This window comes from Thalassophryne amazonica, chromosome 3 (genome assembly GCF_902500255.1).
Source record: "Thalassophryne amazonica chromosome 3, fThaAma1.1, whole genome shotgun sequence".
NCBI classification, from domain to species: domain Eukaryota; kingdom Metazoa; phylum Chordata; class Actinopteri; order Batrachoidiformes; family Batrachoididae; genus Thalassophryne; species Thalassophryne amazonica.
The window spans coordinates 97,383,822-97,407,479 of record NC_047105.1 but is presented as its reverse complement, the minus strand read 5'-3'; the positions used below and the strand labels follow the sequence as shown (position 1 = coordinate 97,407,479).

The following is a 23,658-nucleotide window of genomic DNA, read 5'->3' as shown; positions in this document are numbered from 1 at the left end:
TTTATTACAAATAGCTAACATTATCACTTACTGAGGCGTTGCTGGGCCGGTAGCATAGATTTACATTTACGCTACCTGGCTATACCTGCCCACAGTAGCGGGCGGGTATCCCAATACCCGCCCGGATGTGGATAAACTGATGACGTGATAGCGCGCAGCCCAAGAACTGTCTGCAGAGGAAAAGATGAAAAGGCGAGAAGAGTGTGTTGGTGCCAATATAGATATTACAGATGATTTTCTCATGGATAGTACCACAATGAACAGCATCCAAAGCAGCCAGCTTGATGAGGACGCACTGGCGAATTTGGAGAGCAGTGCGTGCCAGCCAACACAACAAAAGTTGCAGTGAGCCAACTTTTTATGTATGCATTTGCTGGGTATTGTGCATTTAGAAATTACGTTAAATATTGTTAATGTGATTCCACATGTTGTGTATATCAGTAAGTGATAATAGTGAAAATAACAATAGTAGAATAACATGCAGTTGTTGTGCGGTATGCATTTTCTGAGGCCCTTCGTCCATGCCGTCACCCGCAATGACAGATATTCGCCGTTGTCTAACTCGGGTGAATATCTGTCATTTTGGGTGACTGGGCATGGACGTTGGGCCTCTGAAAATGCATACCGCCCTCCAAAAGCATGTTATTGTATTAATATGGCTTGTTTATGTGGTTACTCCTCCAAATTCTTGTCTTATTTAATGTTGTATGCTAATGCCAGCTAGCAATTTTTGCAGCTGTCTGTAGTTGGATCCTTTAGGTCCAGTTAATGTATGATTACACAGAAAGTAAGCGTGTCGTAATTTCTTATGCCAACACCAAAGCATTCCCCAAAAATATGATTTAACAAACACCTGAACCAAGGTTAGCTTGTTAGCTTAAATTGCTTTTGGACTCAAAAATAGAGGCATGTTCAGGCTTTGTTAACACCAGTGTTGCCACAGTTACTTTGAAAAAGTAATCCAATTACTGATTACTCCTTGAAAAAGTAACGTAGTTACTTTAATGATTGCTCAATTGTAAAAGTAACTAAGTTAGATTACTAGTTACTTTTTAGTTACTTTCCCCAGCTGCCGACAACAACCCTCTGCCACCTCAACATGACAATGATACCTGTTTTGCCAAAACTCACTTTATAGTCACCCTTTCTTGACTTCAATGAAAATAAATACTTGTTTTATAAAAAGTAAAATAAAGACCTCTTTCTTGACCTCATATTTAACTGTTGACAGCACTGTAACAGTAAAACTTGCAATTTCTAACCTACATTGTTTATAAATGTAACTGTTAAATTCTTTCTAACATTTAAATTCTCTCTAAACATTTTACTTGTCGAAATTGTTATTATAAGTAGTATTAGTAGTTGTAGTAAAAAAAGGCTTCAAAACTGGACCTTTAATCTAGGGGTGTTGTGGGGGAGGGGCACATCCTTGCCCCACGCCCCCATTCCATCTGGATTCGCCCCTGCTTTTGCGTTTGAGCACAAAGAATGGATAACATTTATTTATGCAGAAAACATGACCAGATTTACAGGTAAGAAAGTTTTATTGCGTTTTCACATCATGTGGTCCTCAGAAAGAGAGTTTAGGTGCATTTGAGTGGAAAATAGTGTTAGTTGTTGATGTGTCGCAGAGAATCAGCTGTTTTAAACTAGCATATACGGAGCGGCTCAGCTCAGAATTCTAAATAAAGGAGAAAAAAAGCATAAAAATGTCTTTGTAAAGCTCAGTGCAGGTGTGCTGTTGTCACCGTGCTTTAAGAGGTGAGGACATGTCATAGCTGCTGCAGAAAACCGTGGATGAAAAGCTCACAGCTCGCTTAAAGTGGGCAGTTCAGTCGAACCCCGACCCCCTGCCCACGGACCAAGTTTAATGCTGCTATCGACCCACAATGCAAAAATAATGCACAGTGACTTGGAGAAGTAACTTTAATCTGATTACTCAGTTGGAAAGATTAATGCGTTAGATTACTCGTTACTAAAAAAGTGGTTAGATTAGAGTAACGCGTTACTAAGTAACGTGTTACTGCCATCACTGGTTAACACCACCTAGGTCATGCATGGTGCTGCCCCTGCTCCACTTTTTAATCCAGATATGGGTTACCCGTGACATAGGTAGAGTCCTTTAAAAGGGCTCTTCCAAGTCACCATAGAAAACCTGTGACTCACAGAGGGTTTATCCTATATATATATATATATATATATATATATATATATATATATATATATATATATATATTTTAGGGGTGGGCAAACATAAAAAATCTTAATCGCATTAACTCAGTGACTTTCTGTGATTAATCATGATTAATCGCATGGTATATGTGAAACCCAAAAATGAATTCAAAAGCTGCTTAAAAGCACAGTTTAATTTGAAAATGTAAATGAACATTGCATAAATTTGAAAATGTAAATTTCAACTGAAACACACTAATGAAATCAAATATAAAACCACTGGCAGGTCATTTGTTATCCTGTTTCATATCAAAATAACAATATTCATGTCCATGACTAAATGTACTAAAACAAATATGTCACAATTGTATACATACCACAATTTGATATGTGTACAATTGTGATGTATTTGTTTTAGTATATTTAGATTTTGTTGTGATTTGGTACTTTATAAGCCGATTAAATTGAATTGAAATTGAACATTTTATTGAGTCTTAAAGTAAATAAATATGAATTTGGTCACTGGATCCTTAAACTTTGTACATAATGAACTCTACATGGTGAATCCTTGATCTCTGGACATAAATAGGAATAAACAAAATCTGTAGTTTTTGTCAAAAGCATTTCCTTTCAGACATTATTGGCATGAATGTGTTTCCATATATCTGAGCTGAGCTTAGAGCTGCTGTGCTTCACTTCAGGATGTAATTTGAAAAGAAAATACAGCACGTTTTATTTTGGGAGGAAAAAAAAACCGTTTTAGTCGATTGTAGTTTCTTGTCTGTATTAAATTTGGAAAGAGGTGTCATTTTATTTAAAGCGGCGATTAATTTTGAAGTTATTAATTCCGACCGGACACTGTCTCAGCCGCGCAGCGTTTCAAGCTGTGTGAACAGAACGGAGGATGATTCTCGTTTGACAGCAACAAGACGAGGCCCAGTTAGTGACTTTAATCCACACAAAAGTGACTGACGATATTTTAATGGCTTTGCGAGGGGTTAAGAAGCGGCTTGCCGTTTCTGAAGAGCAGTGAATCAAAGAACCAACGAGCTACTGGATCGAAGCATTGCTTCAATGGTTCATGGTTTCAAAGTGGAGCCGCGCTGCAGAAATAGTTTATTACAGACCAAACCCTGAATATCCGACTTTATTTGTACGTCCGTATGACTCTGAAACTCGGAAAAATCCGTATAATTTACGGACTATAGGTTGACATGAAAACCACCGAAAAGCTGTGTTCACCGCGGGGACACGTTCAGCTATTCGAGATTATTCAAGTTTTTTTTTTTACCGTTGACGAACGATGCGTAAAAAAAAATTTGACCGATGCAGCTGCAACGGTCCCAACCGGTCTGGATCTGCGCCTGATCCTGTAGAACTTTGTACCGAAAATGTTCATTCAAAAGTTCGGCGTCTTTTTGCATTTTGTTTTGTTGTGCATTGCATAGCCTGTACTTTTCTCGCTCCTCGTATCGTTTTCTGTGTGAACTCAGCTATCAGCAGGAAGCAGCAGCATAAGCTCGCCCCGACTGACGCTTTCAAAATAAAAGGCAACGAGCAACAGTCATAAAAGGCTAAAAAAAAACAAAAAAAAAAACCCCGCAGCGTTAAGAGGAGGAACAAAATTGTCGGCGATAATGACCTCAATAGTTAACGTAACGTTGGCGCGTTAATGTTGCCCAGCCCTAATATATATATATATATATATATATATATATATATATATATAAAATACATTAATGAATGTTTATGAGTTCAAAGGGTACAAATATTTCATGAGGTGAAAGCTGGAACATACCATTTAACTCAGCTTCTCCTCATTGAATGGTATGTTCCAGCTTTCACCAAATTAAATATTCTTTCCATTGAAAGAATCTAAAAACATTCATTTGTTTTATATAACGACAAAAATAGATACTTGTCATTTGATATTTTATTAATTTATAAACAACAGAAAAGGGACTTACATTTTGGTGTTCCACTGCTGCTAAAGTCCAAATTGTGACGTGTAGTCCAGTGATGCTGTGCACTGATTTCGGACATCCATTAAAAAAAAGACTTTGTGTAGTTCCTCAGTCAAGCCAAAATCATGTCAGCTTTTCAGGTTTTCATCTGAACAGCTCTTGATGCATCCAGACGGCTTACAGCGGAGTGGATTTTGTGTGTGTGTTACAAGAACTACCACCGTTCGTTAGCTCAATCAAATTGTCGTCTCGATTGTGTTGTCCCACTCGTGTGCAGGTGCATTCACACAAATGGGTCAGCACTTGTGCGTGCATGTACTATAAAAAAAGACTCTGTGCATCCTCAGTGCAGCAACAAAAAAAAAAAAAAAAATCACATCAGAAATAAATCCAGCTTTTCATTCTAACTTCCTGCCAACAACCTCCAGACAATGCAGTGGATTTGTTTTAAGTGTGCGCGTGTATGTGTGTGCGTTGTGTGTGCATGTGACATACAAGCCACCAATCAAATGACAAGGATCCACTCAGGTGTTGTATAATGAGCACTTATATTTATAATGGAGCTGTTACTATTGTTGTTGTTGTTGTTATTATTATTACGCATGTTGTGAGAATTGGACGCTAACCGGTAACCAAAGTTGCTTGGTACTCGGTCGCTTCGGAGGATCATTGGGTACTGCTGGAATGACTTTGTGTTAAACGAGCTGTTACTTTAGGGGGGGACTAAGATGAGGAGTATTACTTGTATTGTGAGGGAACATCAGTGGCCACATTTTGATCATGTGGCATGTTTCTCTCTGCACCATCCGCCCGAGTGTTATGGACCCCAATGGCTGGAAAAGGCCAATGGGACACCCACACTTCACCTAGCTGCAGCAGACAGGTAGCTATTTTCGAGAAGTCTGGATAGACTGGTTGTCCACCTGGGTGGTTGAAATCCACGACCCATGGGGGATCTGTGGTGTTGTGGTTGCGGAGAAATGATCCATGCTCGCAGACTTGTTTTCACTCTGGGTCACCACAGCAGATCTGAGGTGAATCTGCATGTTGATCCACCCAGGCACCAGATGCTCTTCCTGATGCAGTACCATATTACACTGAAAATGGCCAGGGGAGGGATTTGAATTGGAAACCTTCCATACTGGAAACAAGTGCACTTAACCACTTATTGTTGTATATGCTTCCAGACCCAACCTGTTATTTTAAGAAATCTAACACTGCTGGATGTTTGTTGAGCAGACTTATAATAATAATTCTAATTTAATGCTTCTAGGATTGGTATGATAATTGTTCTTTTTGTTTCTTTGTTGAAGGAAGACCTGTGTACACTGTAAGTGTCGCCGTGAGGACCATGCAGTGACCACCATGCCTGTTGAGATGGAGAAGACGGTCACCAAGCTGATGTACGATTTCCAGAGGAACTCTACCTCAGATGATGACTCAGGCTGTGCCCTGGAGGAGTACGCCTGGGTACCACCGGGACTCAAACCTGAACAGGTAAAGGCAAATCTTATGTAAATGTGCCTGAGCTACTTCACGTTCACACTGGAAGACGTTGCATTGCAATGCATGTCGAAGGATTTCAGTTTTACGAAGCAACATATGTATACATAAGGCAGGATAGATTTTCAGGTCTATTGCATGTTGGGACAGGTCGAGATTTCACTGCTCGAGATTTTACTGCTCACCTGTCCTATGGTGGGTGAATAATCTTGACCCCTTCACAGTGAACTCTGAACACAACACAGTCATGGAATCAAACAGAACTGCCACAAAACCTGACATTTTTATGTAGAACTGTAATGTAAATGTTAAAGAAGAATACTGTGTTTCTAACTTTGGAAATGACTGACTTCCTCACTATGTCATGTCAGCATGCTGATTGAGCTTTAAACTACTTCACTGTAGCCAGATTCCCCTGGGACCAGTCACTTTGTTCTCTCAGAAAACAGATGAAGAGTGTTCTACGTAGGGATGGGTATTGAAAACAGGTTCTTGTTAATCAATAAGAAATTATTCGATTTACGAACATCAATAGCTTTTTTTCATAACGATTCCCTTATCGGTTCACATTATCCCAGAGCGGCTGTTGTTTTTGAGAGTGTGTTTCAGGAAAATTATCATTTCTCTAAGTTGATTGCAGACCCGCTGTTTTTGATAAGCTGCGAAACGAAGCAGCGGATCGCAGCGAAGCAGCGGGTCTGCAATTTCTTCGCTAAAAGCCATTTAAAGATGTCATTTGTGCTGATTAAAAGCACTAACTGAGACTCTTGTTCTGGGCAAGAAATGAGAATCGTCCTCCATTCCTTTCACACTGGAGTTTTTAATTCATTCCTTATTCAATTTTCGTGGGGCAGCGCACGCGATGGTTCTCTGGCCTGAGGTTGACCCGCTTTGCCGGTTCGTAAACTGAAGTTACTGTCCCTCAGGTAAAGGAAATAATAATAATAGTAATAATAATAATATCATCTGTTTTGTGGAACTAACTGCACACCTCCAAACGCTGCACAACTCTCTGCCGAGTAAAGATGGAAAGATAGATTCCAGTCGGAATTAATAACTTCAAAGCGAATCTCCATTTTAAATCAAATAACACCTCTTCCCAAACGTTGTAATACAAACAATAAACTACAACTGACCAAAACTGTCCCCCCCCCATTGATCTTGACTGCAGCTGGCTGCAAGTCCGCAGCTCAGAGGCAATGCAGTTAAATTTCTCATTTATTCCTGAAAGGAAATGATTTTGTCAAAAACTACAGATTTTATTTTTATTTATGTCCAGAGATCAAGGTGACCAATTTCATATTCATTTACTTTGACTCATTAAAATGTTGTTGACATAGAAAACCTGTAAAGCCTACTTTTACGGAATAGATAATGGCATCGATAAGCAAACCTTATCAATACCCATCCCTAGTTGTACGTGTTAAATAGCTAAACTTGCTCTGGATATATTTGCCAATGGGAGTGTTGTGTTCCAGATGTGTTGAGTACTATCCACTGAGCAGTTGCCTCATTTCTAAAGACTTCTGCGTCCGGTCCAAAGCTAGGAAACACCCACACCTGGATTGCTTTGGGAGACGAAGGCAGCCTACAGTCCTGCCTGGCCACTATGTTTCTGTGATGTAGTTTCTCCACGAGCATATGCTGAAACACCTAATCCTATCTGAAAATATTTCCAATAATTAGAAGACAAAAAAGTATAACAAGCCATATTTGCCAGCTAACCAATAAAATCTGTTCTTTAAACTCATATCCATCAGTGCAGTTTCTAAAACATTTTCTCCAGTCTGCAGTTAAATGCTCCAAGAACTACACTGTGTCAGTGTTGTATTTATTATTTAAAATACTTATTGAGTTTGTGCATCATGCCATCTCACCAGTTCTACTGACTAGACCTTCTGTGAGCTGGTGAATAGCGATGATTATGTGAATCTAGCGCTCAGTTAAATTTCCATTTTATTCTGCTTGCAAACATGTTTACACTGAGTTTCATCACCTGTGAGACGACTTTACTAAGCCTGCGTAACGTAATATCCCCAAGCACATAGAGAGAAAATCAACATTTCCCAGACTTTACTGAACCATGCACGTGTGGCAGGTATCCAGGTTTATAGGCCAGGGGAGCATTTATGGAAACTGCTTTCATTTTTGTTGATGAGCTGAGACCGGAGCAGTAAACTGGTCAGGACACTGTTCACCTCTGAGGACAGAGCACGGCTATTTTTCCTTCTTCCTGGCCCTCAGCGGTCACGCTGTCTAACCCCGAATTCAATGAGGCGCTTCTCTAATGCCAGCATGACCTCTAGATGAGTCCAGAGATAATGGGATCAGGACTTTTAAAATGAGCAATACTTAAGTACGTGATATTGTACAATTTATCATCTTATCAACTTTATATATATTTAGTAAAATGACTTTGCTTCTACTTTAGACATCGTCAGATTCAACATTGATAATAAAAAAGACTAATATTTAGGTGAGTACAGGATTATATTGCAATTTATGCATTTCTGTTATTATTATTATTATTAGTAGTAGTAGTAGTAGTAGTAGTAGTAGTAGTAGTAACACAGTATGTGAGCTGCTTGGAATAAGGTTTGTAACCCCTAACTGCAGACAGACTGAAAATTTTGTTGGCCTTGTTCTAGTTTAAAAATAAAAATTAAAAACCCTACATTAAAAACGTACAAATTCACACCCTCATGTGGTGGTTGGGGCAGGGGGTCTGTATCATCAGCTTCCCATTCTGGACAACTGTTTCTTCTTCCATAGCAACAGTCTTGTGACACACATTGCAGGGATCTAGCTAGCGCAAACTTGCAATATGGTCCGTTACACTATAATTTGGACCGTTACGCTTATTTTCAATACAGCGTAACGGGTCTGTAATCAACCGTTTCTGCAGTGCGATTCCAGTTTGAAGCATGAATCAATGAAGCAATGCTTCGATTCAATGGTTCGTGGCTCTTTGATTCACTGCTCTTCAGAAGCGGTAAGTCCGCTTCTTAACCCCTCTCAAAGCCATTAAAATATCATGAGTCACTTTTGTGTGTATTAAAGTCAGTAACTGGGACTCTTGTCTTGTTGCAGTCGAGAAACGAAAATCGTCCTCCGTTCCGTTGGCACAGCTTCAAACGCTGCGCGGCTCTCTGCCAAGACAGAGTCCGCTCGGAATTAATAACTTCAAAACGAATTGCCGCTTTAAAATGACACCTCTTTACAAACGTTGCAATACAGACAATAAACTACAATCGACTAAAACATTTTTTTTCCTCCCAAAATGAGACATTCTGCATTCTTTATAAACCTGACCTGCAGCACAGCTGCAAGACCTCAGCTCATAGGTATGGAAAGACATTCATGCCAATAATAATGTCTGAAAGGAAATGCTTTTGACAAAAACTAACAGATTTTATTTCTGTTTATGTCCAGAGATCAAGGATCCACCATGTAGAGTTTATTATGTCCAGAGTTTAAGGATCCAGTAACCAATTTCATATTTATTTACTTTAAGACTCAATAAAATGTTGTTCAATTTCAATTTAATCAGCTTATAAAGTGCCAAATTACAGCAAAAGCCATCTCAAGGTGCCTCACACAGAACAGTTCAACATAAAAAAATTAAAACAAATAAAAAAAAAAAAAAAATCAAATACCTAATTAAAAAACAGAAGTAAAAGAATGAAACATAACAAAATAAAAACTACTCATAAGAAAGAGAATAAAAATAGGTTTTAAGTCTTGACTTAAAAATGTCCACGGACTCCGACTGCCTCACTGAGGGCCATGTACTGGCCAACCCAGAATGAGATTGCCCACTCAACAAACTTTCCCAGCTTTCTGGACATGATGAAGGGACTTCGGCTGTCATACCTGGCTTTTCCGCTTTGGGTACCCCTAGAATGCCCAAATTTTAGCTTAATTTTTCAAAAGCCAGACATCTGTATGATGTGTATTAAAAAAGTGTCTGATCAGAGCATATCAGTTACTAGCAATCAGCCTTACGGCTGGGCTTACACTGTGCGAGTTTTGGCCCTTTTTCAGCCGATTTTTCACTCGTGCGAGAATTTTTTGGATCGCGCCAAGTTTCAGCTTAACCGTACGTCCTGCATCATGCAGTCTACATGGAGTAACGAGCTGCGTTTAACATCTCACGACCACCTCCCGATCGGGAATCATATGGTCGGATGAAAATCAAACCTGTTTGATATTTTGGTCGGCCATCGTGACTCGTGAGGCTTCCGCACTGTTGAAGCAGTGCTACAAGCGTCTACGCGCTGATTACCTCGCACACTGTCCATAAGCAAACACCGGAGAGAGCAAGCAGTGACCTCATGTAAAGTCTTGTGGTTTTTTTTTTGCATTCCCTCGCAATAACCTAATATATTAAAGTTCATGCCTATAAGCGCCACACAGTGAGTGGAATTAGGTGGGGGAGACTGACCGTACAGCAGACAACAGGATTTACGACAGATGAGGGAGTGAGTTGCTGCAACTTGCACAGCTGTATGACTCCGTATGAAATATACTTTATTTATGCAACAGTGTAAGTAGCAACACCTGTTATGAATGTTTGTTTTCTTTTTTACTGTCCTCTCATGGATCATGTTGCTGTCTGCTGTGTGTGCGCACGCGCATATACGTTCAGTCTCCCCCACCTGATTTCACTCACTGTGCGCGCTGATAGGCATGAAATAATTTTTTTTAAGAAAAAAAGCTTCTGACGTGCGGTTTTTGAACGTACAATGTGAGCAGTCAGATCGCGTCAGAGCATCGGGCCGTACAGTGTGAGAACATGAATCGTGCGCTCTGAACTTTTAACCCCTGTGGTTTTGTCGCACAGTTTAAGCTGGAGCCAAGTACAACGATTGAAAATATCGTACAGTGTCTGCCCAGCCTTAGAGTGAACACATGTCTGATTCTCATTTGCTATAACATGAGGAAATGACTTGAGCAAAGGGGTTGCATCAAATTTTGCCAAAAGCTTGGTGATACCCAAGAGGATACCATTCACGAGATTCAGCAGGCTTTCACCAATGATGCAATGAGCATAAGACTAATAAAAGTCTTGTATAACAGCTTCAGAAATGTGCGCACATCAGTAGAGAGCGAAGTATGTTCCCATAGGCCACTCGCAAGCCGAAGTGATCACATGATTGATGGAATATGTACTTTGGTCATGACGATTGTGTCACCGTCCAAGAACTTGCAGACGAGGTGGTTATAAGCACAGATTCAGTCCATTCCATTTTGACAGTGGATTTAGGAATACACCGAGCGAAATTCTTGCCAAAGCTGCTAATGGTTGAGCAGAAGCAACTGTGTCTGGAAGTCTCACAGGACATGCTGGAAGTTGCAAACAGTGACCCCAACGTTCTGAACACGTCATCATTGGTGATGATGTGGGTTTATGGGTACGACCCAGGAACCAAACAGCACCGAGACCAAAGAAAGCCCGGCAGGAGCACAGCAATGTCAAAGTCATGTTACCATTTTATTTGACTCCCAGGTGGTAGTGCATCATGAGGATGCACCAGAAGAAAATATTAATAAAGAGTATTATTATATGGCTACAACAGTACCATGAGCTCTGATTGGTTGATTTCCCGTCTATTTTCCCATTTCAGACCTTTACCATGACGACCTGTCTGGATCGAGTATCAGATTTGCAACTTTGTTTACCATTTTCACCGCAGGAAATAGAACAAAACAAAAACCGAACAAAGAAAATGGAGGAATTAACAGCAAACGAGCTGGAAGTGGATGTGCAAAATGAATTCCAACAAGATGAAAACACAGCTCCAAACTGTTAAGAACAGATTGAAAACTTCATTACAAACCAGAAAGCTAAAAACACAATTAGAAAACCAAGTCGGATCATTTGTAAGCAAGTTCTTCATGGAGGTGAAGAAAGCGAACAGGTCTGACTACGGGCCCAACACTGTCAGCAGCTTTCATATTCGGGTGATACCGGAGGTTTGTGTGTTTTATATATATATATATATATATATAAAAACAAATTATTAACCTCGCTTGCTTGGTCTGTACTGTCAACACCTTGGTCTGATATTTTCTCGTACAGACTTCGCGCTCAGTTAATAATCTTTTATTATCAGGAGGTCCTATGTCACCTTTGTGATGACATCCAGAACAACTCACAATATAAAATGAATTAAAAGATTCAAAAGCATAGTAAAAGAATAAAAAAGTAAAAAGCATAGCAACATATAATATGCCAGTATGCTAGCCATACGAAAAGGAAAATAAGTGTGTCTTAAGTCTTCATTCTCAATCTACTTGCCTATCAGGTTTTAGAATCACCATATACCAAAATCAGTATCCGTTTTAAAAATCCTGTATCAGCTGGGCTCTAATATCAGACAAGAGAAGGTGGGTTTGAGTCATCTTTAATTTAAATCTATAGGCACAGAAAAAAAGTTGTTTGTTAGAGACCTCATTTTTTGTTTTTTGTTTTGTTTTTTTTAGGATACATAAGCCTTCTTTTTTTGTGCGTTATTTCAGGCTGGAAAAGGTTTATGAATGCTTTTAAGACATCTGACAACTCATACTGACACGCTGAAAAGACATATAATTTGACGCCTTTAATAGAGCTGCATTCAAGCATCGTCTACAACCTAAATACAGAATTGAACCATCTTTTTTTCCCACCTGTGATTCAGTATATTCAAGCTGTGGAAACATGTAGTGACCTCTCAGAGGGGAGTGGAAAATGCCTGAAGAGAAGCTTTTCAACACCCAGCTTTGCACCATTTCAGATAGAGAGAGATGAAAAATACCGCTAATCTCCAGGATCTAACCAGTGGGTTTCATTTTTCCCATAGGGAGTCAAAGCTCTGCACAGGTCTGCTATTCAGCCAGCCGTGGTGCAAAGTCTCTGGAACAAAAGACAACTATGGTATCCAGTCAGACACATCTGACAGATATGTCTGACTGTGATAACTAATAGTCACGGTTTGGACAGTTCAGGCTGATTGTCTACCCCATGTGTTTTTGTGTGTGCAGAAATACATCAGAAATGTATACAGAGAAGAGGAATTGTTTTCCTGATTGTGTATGTCAATCTTCACAAGTATGTTTCTCACATGCAGTGTGAAACAAGAGCACATGTTATCGCCAAAGATGGACGTTGCTGTGTTGGACATGTTATTGAGCTTCGGTCTCGTGGAGCTCCTGCCAATATTCTCACTCCCACAGTCGCCTCTTGCTCTTGACTCTCCATCTTGCTCAAATAAAATTCTTGGATGTTGCCAAGTTACAGCTTGTCCAGGCCAAGAATTTTTTTTAATTTTATTTACCGTCACATAGAAAGTGCTGCAGTGTGAAGTCAACTCTGCTGTGAATCTTCAAAGAGGATGTGGTGCAACTCTTGGTTCTGAGAACTACCTCAAAAGCAGACTTTCACAAAACCTCAGGAAAGGTTGGGTTTGTTCTGGATTACATACTGTGAAATTTTTGAATATGTATGGATAAGGGGGTGGAGCTAGAAAATTATATATATGAACAAATAGTGTGCCAAGTTTGGGTATGGATGCCACAGTGACATTGCAGATTTGGGTTTGGGGTTGTACAGACGCTGTGCACTTACAGGCTAAGTATTGGGAATGGAGTTACCTCATCCGTGAAAGTGTATGGCCATATTCATATTAAAAGTGGTCTATGCTTACCTGTGTGTATAACCTCAGATATAACCTTTGTGTGTGTGTGTGTGTGTGTGTGTGTGTGTGTGTGTGTGTGTGTGTGTGTGTGTGTGTGTGTGTGTGTGTGTGTGTGTGTGTGTATTTCTAAGATGAAATTTTCCCCAAAAAAGAAAAGACTTGCATTCCTTGGGATCATTTGAATGCCTCCCCTGTTTGCTCATCCCACTGTGTACCCTGTGCCGACACATCGAAGCATCAAGCATGTGTTGGAGTCATGAAAATACTAACTTGATGTTGTATTTATTGCACTGATTGTTATGCCTTTAAAACACATAGACATTTACAATTGATGCAGAGCACATGCACAACTATTCTTTTTGGTCCTGTGTTTGTACATGTGTGAACAAAATAACCAAAGAGGTTTTGCTCTAATTTATACCAACTTTGGTGGAATAATTGAGGGGCAGCAAAGGAGAAACTGATCTCATAATCAAAAAAAAATTGGCTAAAACTGAAGCTTGCAGGCTTAAGTCAAATTTAACCTTTTATTGATTCTGTAAAGCTTCTTTGTGACTGTCTCTTTTAAAAGCACTTATAGGCATAAATTTAATTGACTTTGTTATGTTTATTACTCAAACGTCTCCCACATTCAAATCATCATCAGGTAACATCAGGTATAATTAAGCACCTAGGCAGACTAAGACAGAGAATCCAACAGTCTGCACATACAGTGCTATGGAGTGTAATGTAATTAATGAATTTAGAACAGTAAGGTGTTACTGGATTGTGTTGCAGCCAAATGTAATTAAAATAATTCTAAAGTAAGGCATTGCACCCGACACTAAATATAAAGTGTACCCTGTCAGTATACACTTGAAAATGAGTATGAGCTCAGTCCTTTCATTTGCCAGCGATGTCCTTCCTGAGCTCAGCTGCCCTATCCAGCTGTCTGCATATGAATTCAAAATCATCCAGGAGCTTTGTGAGGTGTTAGAACCTTTTGAGGAAGCTACAGACCACTGTCAGGCAGAGAAATCAGTGACATCAAACTTTGTGATCCCTTGTATCAGAGGTTCACGACATACAATTAAAGATGTGAGGATGACTGGGAACAAGAAGTTTGTGTCTACAGTCTTCACTTGATAAACGTCTACAAAATATTCAAGGACATGGAGTGCTTCGATTTAGTTGCCACGTTCGATCGAAGATTCAAACTGGAACAATCTATTGGTGAAGAGCGCATCCTCATTAAAAATGTCCTCTCTGCAAAAATCAAATCCACCTCCCCAAAAGTCAATGTCACCTCTGATAGTGGGGTGGCTTATGGCAATGATTGTTACCTGCTGGACCAAATTACCAAATTTGACACACACATACTTTGGGCCAAAGCAATAACTTTTTGGAGTGGGGTACCTAATTTTAAGGGTCAAGGTCAGGTCAAGGTCAAAGCTCAAACTTAGCTAATTGCTGTCTTTAGCCATTTCCAAAATAATTTTCAACATAAAACCCTGCTATCATTGCCTAAATTACCGTTAATGGACTTGAGGGAGTCATATCTACCACTAAAGTTAAATTTCCAATAACCGTATTGAATTATAGGTCAAGGTCACAGGTCACTGGGTGCAGTTTATATGTGATTTGTTGGCATCAGCAGTCTTTATTTAAAACTATGAGCTACGTGGATGTTAAACTGATGTTAACTAATGTTATATACGATAGTACGTATTTATTTCATGCATTGCGTTTCACATCCTCTCAAGTCCCCTTTTCGTATAAGCAATGAAACATAAAGCATGACAACAGATCACATTTATATAAACTCCGTAGGGCTAGTAACCTATTACTACACCCATTTTCTCAATATAGTATTGTATTTCTTGTATTTAAAAAGACAACATTGCAATAAACCTCTCAGGAGGAGCACAGGGATGAGGAAGGCATGTCATGCTTCACAGTTACCACGACATTGACATAGTGCTGTACACACCAGACCAGCCTTTTCACATTTATAGTAATTCTTAGCACACCTGGGGACCACCTTGCAGCCACATTGAGTTCTCTACAAGCCACAGCAGCAGCTAGAACCGTAGTCCAGATGGGATGCCACCCAGTGTCTGACTTGGACCAACGAAAACCATCTGGGCTAGGGTCAGCAATAATTGGTTTCAGACTCTCTGTCCAGATACCGGCCTGGTATAGTACATCGAGGTTGATTGGACAGAACTTTCTTTCAGGAGGTAATATATACCCATTTTTCACATGGATAGACATGGTTGGCTCCTTCTTCTGAGAGCAGAGTAAAAAGTACCTCTTTGTTTGTGTCTTCCTGCAAGAATCCAGCAAAGGATGCAGGACGAGACACCTTCCTCCGGTACCCCTTTCTCTCGTTTCTCACAGGTTGTTGACTTGACGCTGTCTGGCTAGTGTCTGTCCCATACAGTGTCAATCCGAGTGCTGTTGGCAGTTGCCGCTCTGTCCAAGGAATGAAGATTGTGTCAGTGTATTCACCAAACGTACACTTGTTTCCATGTGGCAGAATTTGCACCATAGCGGCCCCATTGAAAATCTTTGCATCAAAGTGTGATGGTGGGTCTGGCTAGGGTTGGGTATCGGGAACCGGTTCTTTTCAGGTATCTATTCAGGAACTGGGTTGCCTCTCTGTTGGGAGTACTGGCATGTGGTCGGTTGAAAGGTGGAAGGTTGTTTCTCTTAATTGTGCTGTGGATTGATTCCTCTCATCTCACCAACACATCGCTAACATACCTTGAGTGCTGCTCTTTGCCCAGGTGATCCATTCTATAGAGCTCTTCCACAACCTGTTCATCCATAACTACACTACATAAACCATGGTAAAAATAAACTGCTGTCTGAAATGACAGTACTACCCCATTTTGACCTTTGATGCTGACCTGACCTTGACCTTTAAAATCAGGTATCCTCCATCCAAAAATGTTTGTTTTGACCTAAACTATGCATGTACCAAATTTGGTGCTTTGGGCTAGCGTGTAACGATTTGGCCATTTTTTGGCCGTAAACCACCCCACTGTGACATCAGTACCCAGACAAGGAAACACCCCAGACTCTTTTCCTACATGGAAAGCCAATCAGCCATTGTGCAAGTTGACACAGCCTTGCATGAACTCCCTGTCTACCTGAGTAGACTATGCCTGACAGAGGATGCTGATCCTTTGGTGTTTTGGAAGGAAAACCAGAGCAATTTTCCTAGCTGCACTTGCCTGCAAATATCTGGTCATACCTGTATCCTCTGCACCTGTTGAGAGGATCTTAAGTGTTGTAGGAAATATTTTCCATCCAGACAGATGTCATCTCAATGATGAAACCTTTGAGGAACATATGACAATTAGATGCTACAATATTACCCTATAAATTAAGAACTGTAAGAAATGATTATTGCATTTACCGCAATTTTGTCTCATTTGTTCACTTTCAAATAAAAAAGAATATTACAAATTATTTAAAATGGACAAAATTTGTGTTTACTTTTAGTGTTTGTAAAGTATTTTTAGTATTTAAAATAAAATCTTTGTTAAACGTGACAAATTCTTCCTGTTACTTGGCTATAAGGAATTTCTCTGAATTGCAATGAATTTAATTCCATCCATCCATCTTCTTCCGCTTTATCCGGAGTCGGGTCGCAGGGGCAGCAGCTCAAGCAAAGCTGCCCAGACCTCCCGATCCACACACACCTCCCCCAGCTCCTCCGGGGGAACCCCAAGCCGTTCGCAAGCCAGCCGAGAGATGTAGTCCCTCCAGCGTGTCCTGGGTCTTCCACGGGGCCTCCTCCCAATGGGACATGCCCGGAACACCTCTCCAGCGAGGCGTCCAGGGGGCATCCGGAAAAGATGCCCGAGCCACCTCAACTGACTCCTTTCGACATGGAGGAGCAGCGGCTCAACTCCGAGTTCCTCCTGAGTGACCGAGCTCCTCACCCTATCTCTAAGGGAGTGCCCAGCCACCCTGCGGAAGAAACTCATCTCGGCTGCTTGTACTCACGATCTCGTTCTTTCTGTCATGAGCCAAATCTCATGACCATAGGTGAGGATCAGAACGTAGATCAATTGGTAAATCGAGAGCTTTGCCCCCCTACTCAGCTCTCTCTTCACCATGACGGTCCGATACAGTAACCGCATCACTGCAGATGCTGCACCGATCCGTCTATCGATCTCACGCTCCATCCGTCCGTCACTCGTGAACAAGACCCCAAGATACTTAAACTCCTCCACTTGAGGCAAGGACACTCCACCGACCTGAAGAGGGCAAGCACCTTTTTCCTGTCGAGAACCATGGCCTCGGATTTGGAGGTGCTGATTTTCATCCCGGACGCTTCACACTCGGCTGCAAACTGCCCCAGTGCACGCTGAAGGTCCTGATTTGATGAAGCCAACAGAACCACATCATCCACAAACAGCACAGCCGAGATTCTGTGGTTCCCAAACCAGACCCCCTCTACACCCTGGCTGTGCCTAGAAATTCTGTCCCTAAAAATAATGAACAGAACCGGTGACAAAGGGCAGCCCTGGCGGAGGCCAACGTGCACTGGAAACAGGTTTGACTTACTACCGGCAATGCGAACCAAGCTCCTGCTGCGGTTGTACAGGGTCCGGATAGCCCTTAGCAAAGTACCCCGGACCCCGTACTCCCGGAGCACTCCCCACAGGGTGCCCCGAGGGACACGGTCGAACGCCTTCTCCAGATCCACAAAACACATGTGGACTGGTTGGGTGAACTCCCATGAACCCTCCAGCACCCGATGGAGCATGTAGAGCTGGTCCAGTGTGCCGCGACCAGGACGAAAACCACACTGCTCCTCCTGAATCCGAGGTTCGACCATCGGTCAAATTCTCCTCTCCAGTACTCTGGAATAGACCTTAATGGGGAGGCTGAGGAGTGTGATCCCCCTATAGTTGGAACACACCCTCCGGTCCCCCTTCTTAAACAGAGGGACCACCACCCCGGTCTGCCAATCCAGAGGCACTGTCCCCGATCGCCACGCAATGTTGCAATTCAAATTCCATTTCAACATCCTGTGGGGTGGAGCCAATTCAATTGAAATTCCAATTCTTCAAATGAATTGAATTGAAATTCCAAATTCTGAATTTTGCACAAACCTGCATCTAACAGCAAAATTCAGGTCTAGACTATTCACTCAAACTGGTGGCAAAATCTGCATCAGACTTTCACTCTCAAATGAATCCAGTAGAAATCTGAAGGCCATTTAACCCGTTTACACAATGGACTTAAAAATATCTGATAAAATCTGAACGCAATGAAACCCGTCTTCTGTTGAGTGGATTACAGCCTGCAGCTCAGAATGAGATGATCAATCAATCAATCAATTTTATTTATATAGCGCCAAATCACAACAAACAGTTGCCCCAAGGCGCTTTATATTGTAAGGCAAGGCCATACAATAATTACGTAAAAACCCCAACGGTCAAAACGACCCCCTGTGAGCAAGCACTTGACGACAGTGAAAAGGAAAAACTCCCTTTTAACAGGAAGAAACCTCCAGCAGAACCAGGCTCAGGGAGGGGCAGTCTTCTGCTGGGACTGGTTGGGGCTGAGGGAGAGAACCAGGAAAAAGACATGCTGTGGAGGGGAGCAGAGATCAATCAGTAATGATTAAATGCAGAGTGGTGCATACAGAGCAAAAGGAGAAAGAAACACTCAGTGCATCATGGGAACCCCCCAGCAGTCTAAGTCTATAGCAGCATAACTAAGGGATGGTTCAGGGTCACCTGATCCAGCCCTAACTATAAGCTTTAGCAAAAAGGAAAGTTTTAAGCCTAATCTTAAAAGTAGAGAGGGTGTCTGTCTCCCTGATCTGAATTGGGAGCTGGTTCCACAGGAGAGGAGCCTGAAAGCTGAAGGCTCTGCCTCCCATTCTACTCTTACAAACCCTAGGAACTACAAGTAAGCCTGCAGTCTGAGAGCGAAGCGCTCTATTGGGGTGATATGGTACTATGAGGTCCCTAAGATAAGATGGGACCTGATTATTCAAAACCTTATAAGTAAGAAGAAGAATTTTAAATTCTATTCTAGAATTAACAGGAAGCCAATGAAGAGAGGCCAATATGGGTGAAATATGCTCTCTCCTTCTAGTCCCCGTTAGTACTCTAGCTGCAGCATTTTGAATTAACTGAAGGCTTTTCAGGGAACTTTTAGGACAACCTGATAATAATGAATTCCAATAGTCCAGCCTAGAGGAAATAAATGCATGAATTAGTTTTTCAGCATCACTCTGAGACAAGACCTTTCTGATTTTAGAATGCAAAAAAGCAGTCCTACATATTTGTTTAATATGCGCATTGAATGACATATCCTGATCAAAAATGACTCCAAGATTTCTCACAGTATTACTAGAGGTCAGGGTAATGCCATCCAGAGTAAGGATCTGGTTAGACACCATGTTTCTAAGAATTGTGGGGCCAAGTACAATAACTTCAGTTTTATCTGAGTTTAAAAGCAGATGATAAATCCATAAAAGGTTTGGGACCTACAGATGGACCAAGACTTTCTACAAAGTCACTCATGTGAGCATCCATTTAACATCTATGAAATTAATTTCAAATGGCAGGGAATAACATTTGTCACACACAGGTTGTCTGACGTTCAGTATCAAACTAGCCGACCTCAGACTTGTTAAAGCGCATGTGCACTGAGAGAAAGTAAGAAAGTACTCGCTCGCCAAACACCCAAACAGAAACAGGCAGTAAAAACACACCCACTAAATCTCCTCTGTTATAAAAGTGCCACCATCGCCCCCATGTTTTGTCTGCTGGTATTTCCTCAACAATAACATTAGTGTTGCTTAAGTGGTTTGTTGAGAGAATGTGAGAGCTGATGCCTCAGATTTCTGACCACTATGATGTAATTGAAACCAGCTATGTGACACGATCCTTCTTGTCACCCAGATGTGAAAATCTTACTATGTGTGCTCGCTTTTTTCTCGTAATTCGTAATTCTGACCTGCCTTCCTGCTGCCACTGTGCCAGTGAGTCTGTGCCCTTTGTGCATCTTTCTTCAGATCTTCTCTTTGGAGCAGTAAAAGCCTTTTACTCCCAGATTATATCTGTGTTGTTTTTGGAAGCACATTTTCTCATTTTTCTTGAAGTTTGCATGTGTGTTAATTTGCTTGCGCGTCTACAGGCACTGCATGATTTAAAGGTGTTTGACCACAATCTGTCATGGACTATGTGGAGATTCCCTCCAGTGTTCTGAGCTGTGCTTCTAGACTCAGATCCAGCGTCCTCTGGGAAGCCAACAAAAGCAGAGCAGAAGGAATTAGGTTACACTTCAAACAAGCAGGCAATCCTATAAATTCATTTCAACAAACATGCTTATATATACTGTCCACTGTGCTGCTGGAATACAATTCATCTTTGCATTAACTTCTATAGATTTTCACAACTTAGACATTATTTTGAGAAAACTATAATAAAGGAAAACTTGGATATGGTTCTCAGCAGATGGATTGCCTACTCTGAGTAGAGAATGAGGTCTTGCCCCAAGTGAAGGAGTTCAAGTACCTCACGGTCTTGTTCACGAGTGAGGGGACAATGGAGCGTGAGATTGGCCAGAGAATTGGCACAGCAGAGGCGATATTGCATTCGCTCGACCATACTATTGTGATGAAAAGGGAGCTTAGCCAAAAGGTGAAGCTCTCGATCTACTGGTCAATCTTCATTCCTACTCTCACCTATGGTCATGAGGGTTGGATCATGACCAAAAGAACTAGATCACGGGTACAAGCAGTCGAAATGGGTTTCCTTAAAAGGGTGGCTGGTTTCTCTCTTAGAGTTAGGGTGAGAAGTTCGGTCATCCATGGGGAGCTCGGAGTAGAGCCGCTGCTCCTTCGTGTTAAAAGGAGCCAGCTGAAGTGGTTCGGGCATCTGGTAAGGATGCCCTCTGGGCGCCTCCCTAGGGAGGTGTTCCAGGCACGTTCATCTCGGAGGAGACCCCGGGGAAAACCCAGGACTAGGTGTAGAGATTATATCTCCACACTGGCCTGGGAACACCTCGGGATCCCCCAGTCAGAGGTGGTCAATGTGGCCCGGGAAAGGGAAGTCTGGGGTCCCCTGCTAGAGCTGTTGCCCCCACGACCCTATCCCAGATAAGCGGTTGAAGATGAGTGAGTGAGAGTGAAGGTATTTTTCGGTGGGTATAATTCTCACCCTGGGCAAAGAAATATATCAAAGTTGTACACCGCGCTGCAAGAGTTAAAGAGCAGACACGACATTTAAAGGAAAAAATGGGAAAAGGAGGGTAACATGGTAATATCATTAGAAATGTGGAAAAAAATGAAACCTGCAGCAGTGGAAGAGTACACGTGTTTTATCATGGAGGGAATCTGGTGGAAAAATAGAATGTTAAAACACCGGCACAAAGGAGGTTCCAAGGGAGAGACACATCATGATGGAGGCGGTGCAGTGCGAGTGAAGCAAATCATTTCCATGCCTTTCGGGACTGTCCACTTCTTTCAAAATACTGGGAGGAAATTAAACAGGCTTAACAAAATTATAAAAACAGTGATCCTGTAAGTTTTGATACCTTGTATCTTGGTTTGAGACCTGACACAATGAAGGGTTTTGAGAATAAATATATGTACAATATTATATTATTAGCAAGCAAGAAAGCAATTACAAGGAAATGATTGACTGTGGAATCCTGGTCCATCTTTTCTATGGAGAAATTGACTTTCACCCTTGGACTTGAACAGGACAAGTTTGAAAGCTGCTGTAAAGCTTAGGTAATCTATGCAGCAACCCTCAGATAGAAACTTTGGAAATGTGACATGTGTTCCACACCACTCTGATGGTTCATTTGAATGCGTGTAAGTGCCTGTGGAAGGCTGTTTAATATTACTCTCAAAGACAAAGAATGTGGCTTGTTATCAGTCCAACCATTCAACACTTAAGATTGATTAGCTTTCTACTCAGAAGGATTTGATCATTTGTTTATTCTTGTTCCCATTTTCTGGATCTTCTCTAAATCCCTTGTTCTGTTTTTGTGTTTCTCTCATTGATCAAATATCCTCCTCTTCTCTCTCTGTAATGTTAAGGGAACTGTGATGATGGTGAAATCATGCTACATTTGGATATACCCTAAACTACAACTGGTATTGTGACTGTCTGGTTAATTGAGCTCCTAAGAACAAATGTTCTTGGAAGAATTTAATACTTCATACTTTATTACTTTGATCAGCTGAGTTATAAGGTCACAGCACGTCTACTAAACAACATCACTTCAAACATAACACTCTGTCACACCAGATTTGTAGGCTACTTCAAAGTTTTTGATGACACAGCTGCATTTATCACCATGATCTTAAAGTATGCATTGTAACTTCTCATTTGCTGGTTAGTTGCCTGACTTTTGAGGCAATCTGTTTTCAGAGCAATCACTTTGGCTTTCTTTTATTCAATACCGTAAGCTAGTTCAAAGAGCAGGTTGCATCAGTCCCGAAAATGGGGCACCGTCTTAGAATTAAAGCTGAAGTTCTACGTTACGAGCACATCTTGATTGTTTCACTTCAGTGACAGTGTGGTACAGATGCAAACTTGCAAAAAGTGCGTCACAAGACCTGACTGTATATATTTACTAGTACAAGGTCTGTTAGAAAAGTATTGGACCTTTTTATTTTTTTCAAAAACCTGATGGATTTGAATCACGTGTGTTTGCATGAGCCAACCTTGAACCTTTGTGCGCATGCGTGAACTTTTTCACGCCTGTCGATTGTGTCATTTCCTGGTAAGCAGCCTTTGTGTGGGACGTGTGCAGCAAGCTCGGCGAATTTTCATTTCAAGGAAAAAGATGGAACAACTGGAGCAGCGCCGCATCAAATTTTGCCAGAAACTGGGCAACAGCCAGGTGGAAACCATTCAGATGATTCAAACGGCTTTCGGTGACTTTTCAGTCGTGTGACTATCCGAGAAATTGTGGAAGATGTGGGCATGTCACAGCATGTCCTGTGAGACTTCAACACAAAGGTGTTTTTGCTCCGCCGTCGGCAGCTTCGTGCCAAAGCCATCGGCATGATTTTCACTGCCAATCTTTTCATGGCCAAGTCTTCTGTCACAGTGGAATGTGCTGAAAAAGTGCTCATGTCCACCTCTTCTGCAATTTCTCGGACAGTCACACGACAGTCCCGCATCACCACCGCGTTCACTTTGGAAATGATCTGGTCATTTCAGCATGTTGATGGCCGACCGGAGCGTGGCTCGTCTCCACCGTTGTGCAGACGTCTTTAAACTGGTTGTACCGCTCCTTAATCTGTGTGATGCCCAAAGCATCATCACCGAAACCCGTCTGAATCATCCGAATGGTTTCCACCTGGCTGT

The 23,658-nt window shown here is 41.4% G+C and overlaps 1 protein-coding gene across 3 annotated transcripts in view; it reads left to right on the top strand.

Annotated features, from left to right (window-relative positions):
• The window catches only part of prickle2b (prickle homolog 2b), a 466,229-nt gene that overhangs the window by 414,370 nt on the left and 28,201 nt on the right, over positions 1 to 23,658 (top strand). For all 3 annotated transcript variants that reach the window (XM_034167160.1, XM_034167159.1, XM_034167161.1), the window contains one exon: positions 5,450 to 5,633. In XM_034167160.1, the coding sequence (XP_034023051.1) occupies positions 5,450 to 5,633 (184 nt within the window). The remainder of the gene's footprint in view (positions 1 to 5,449; positions 5,634 to 23,658) is intronic.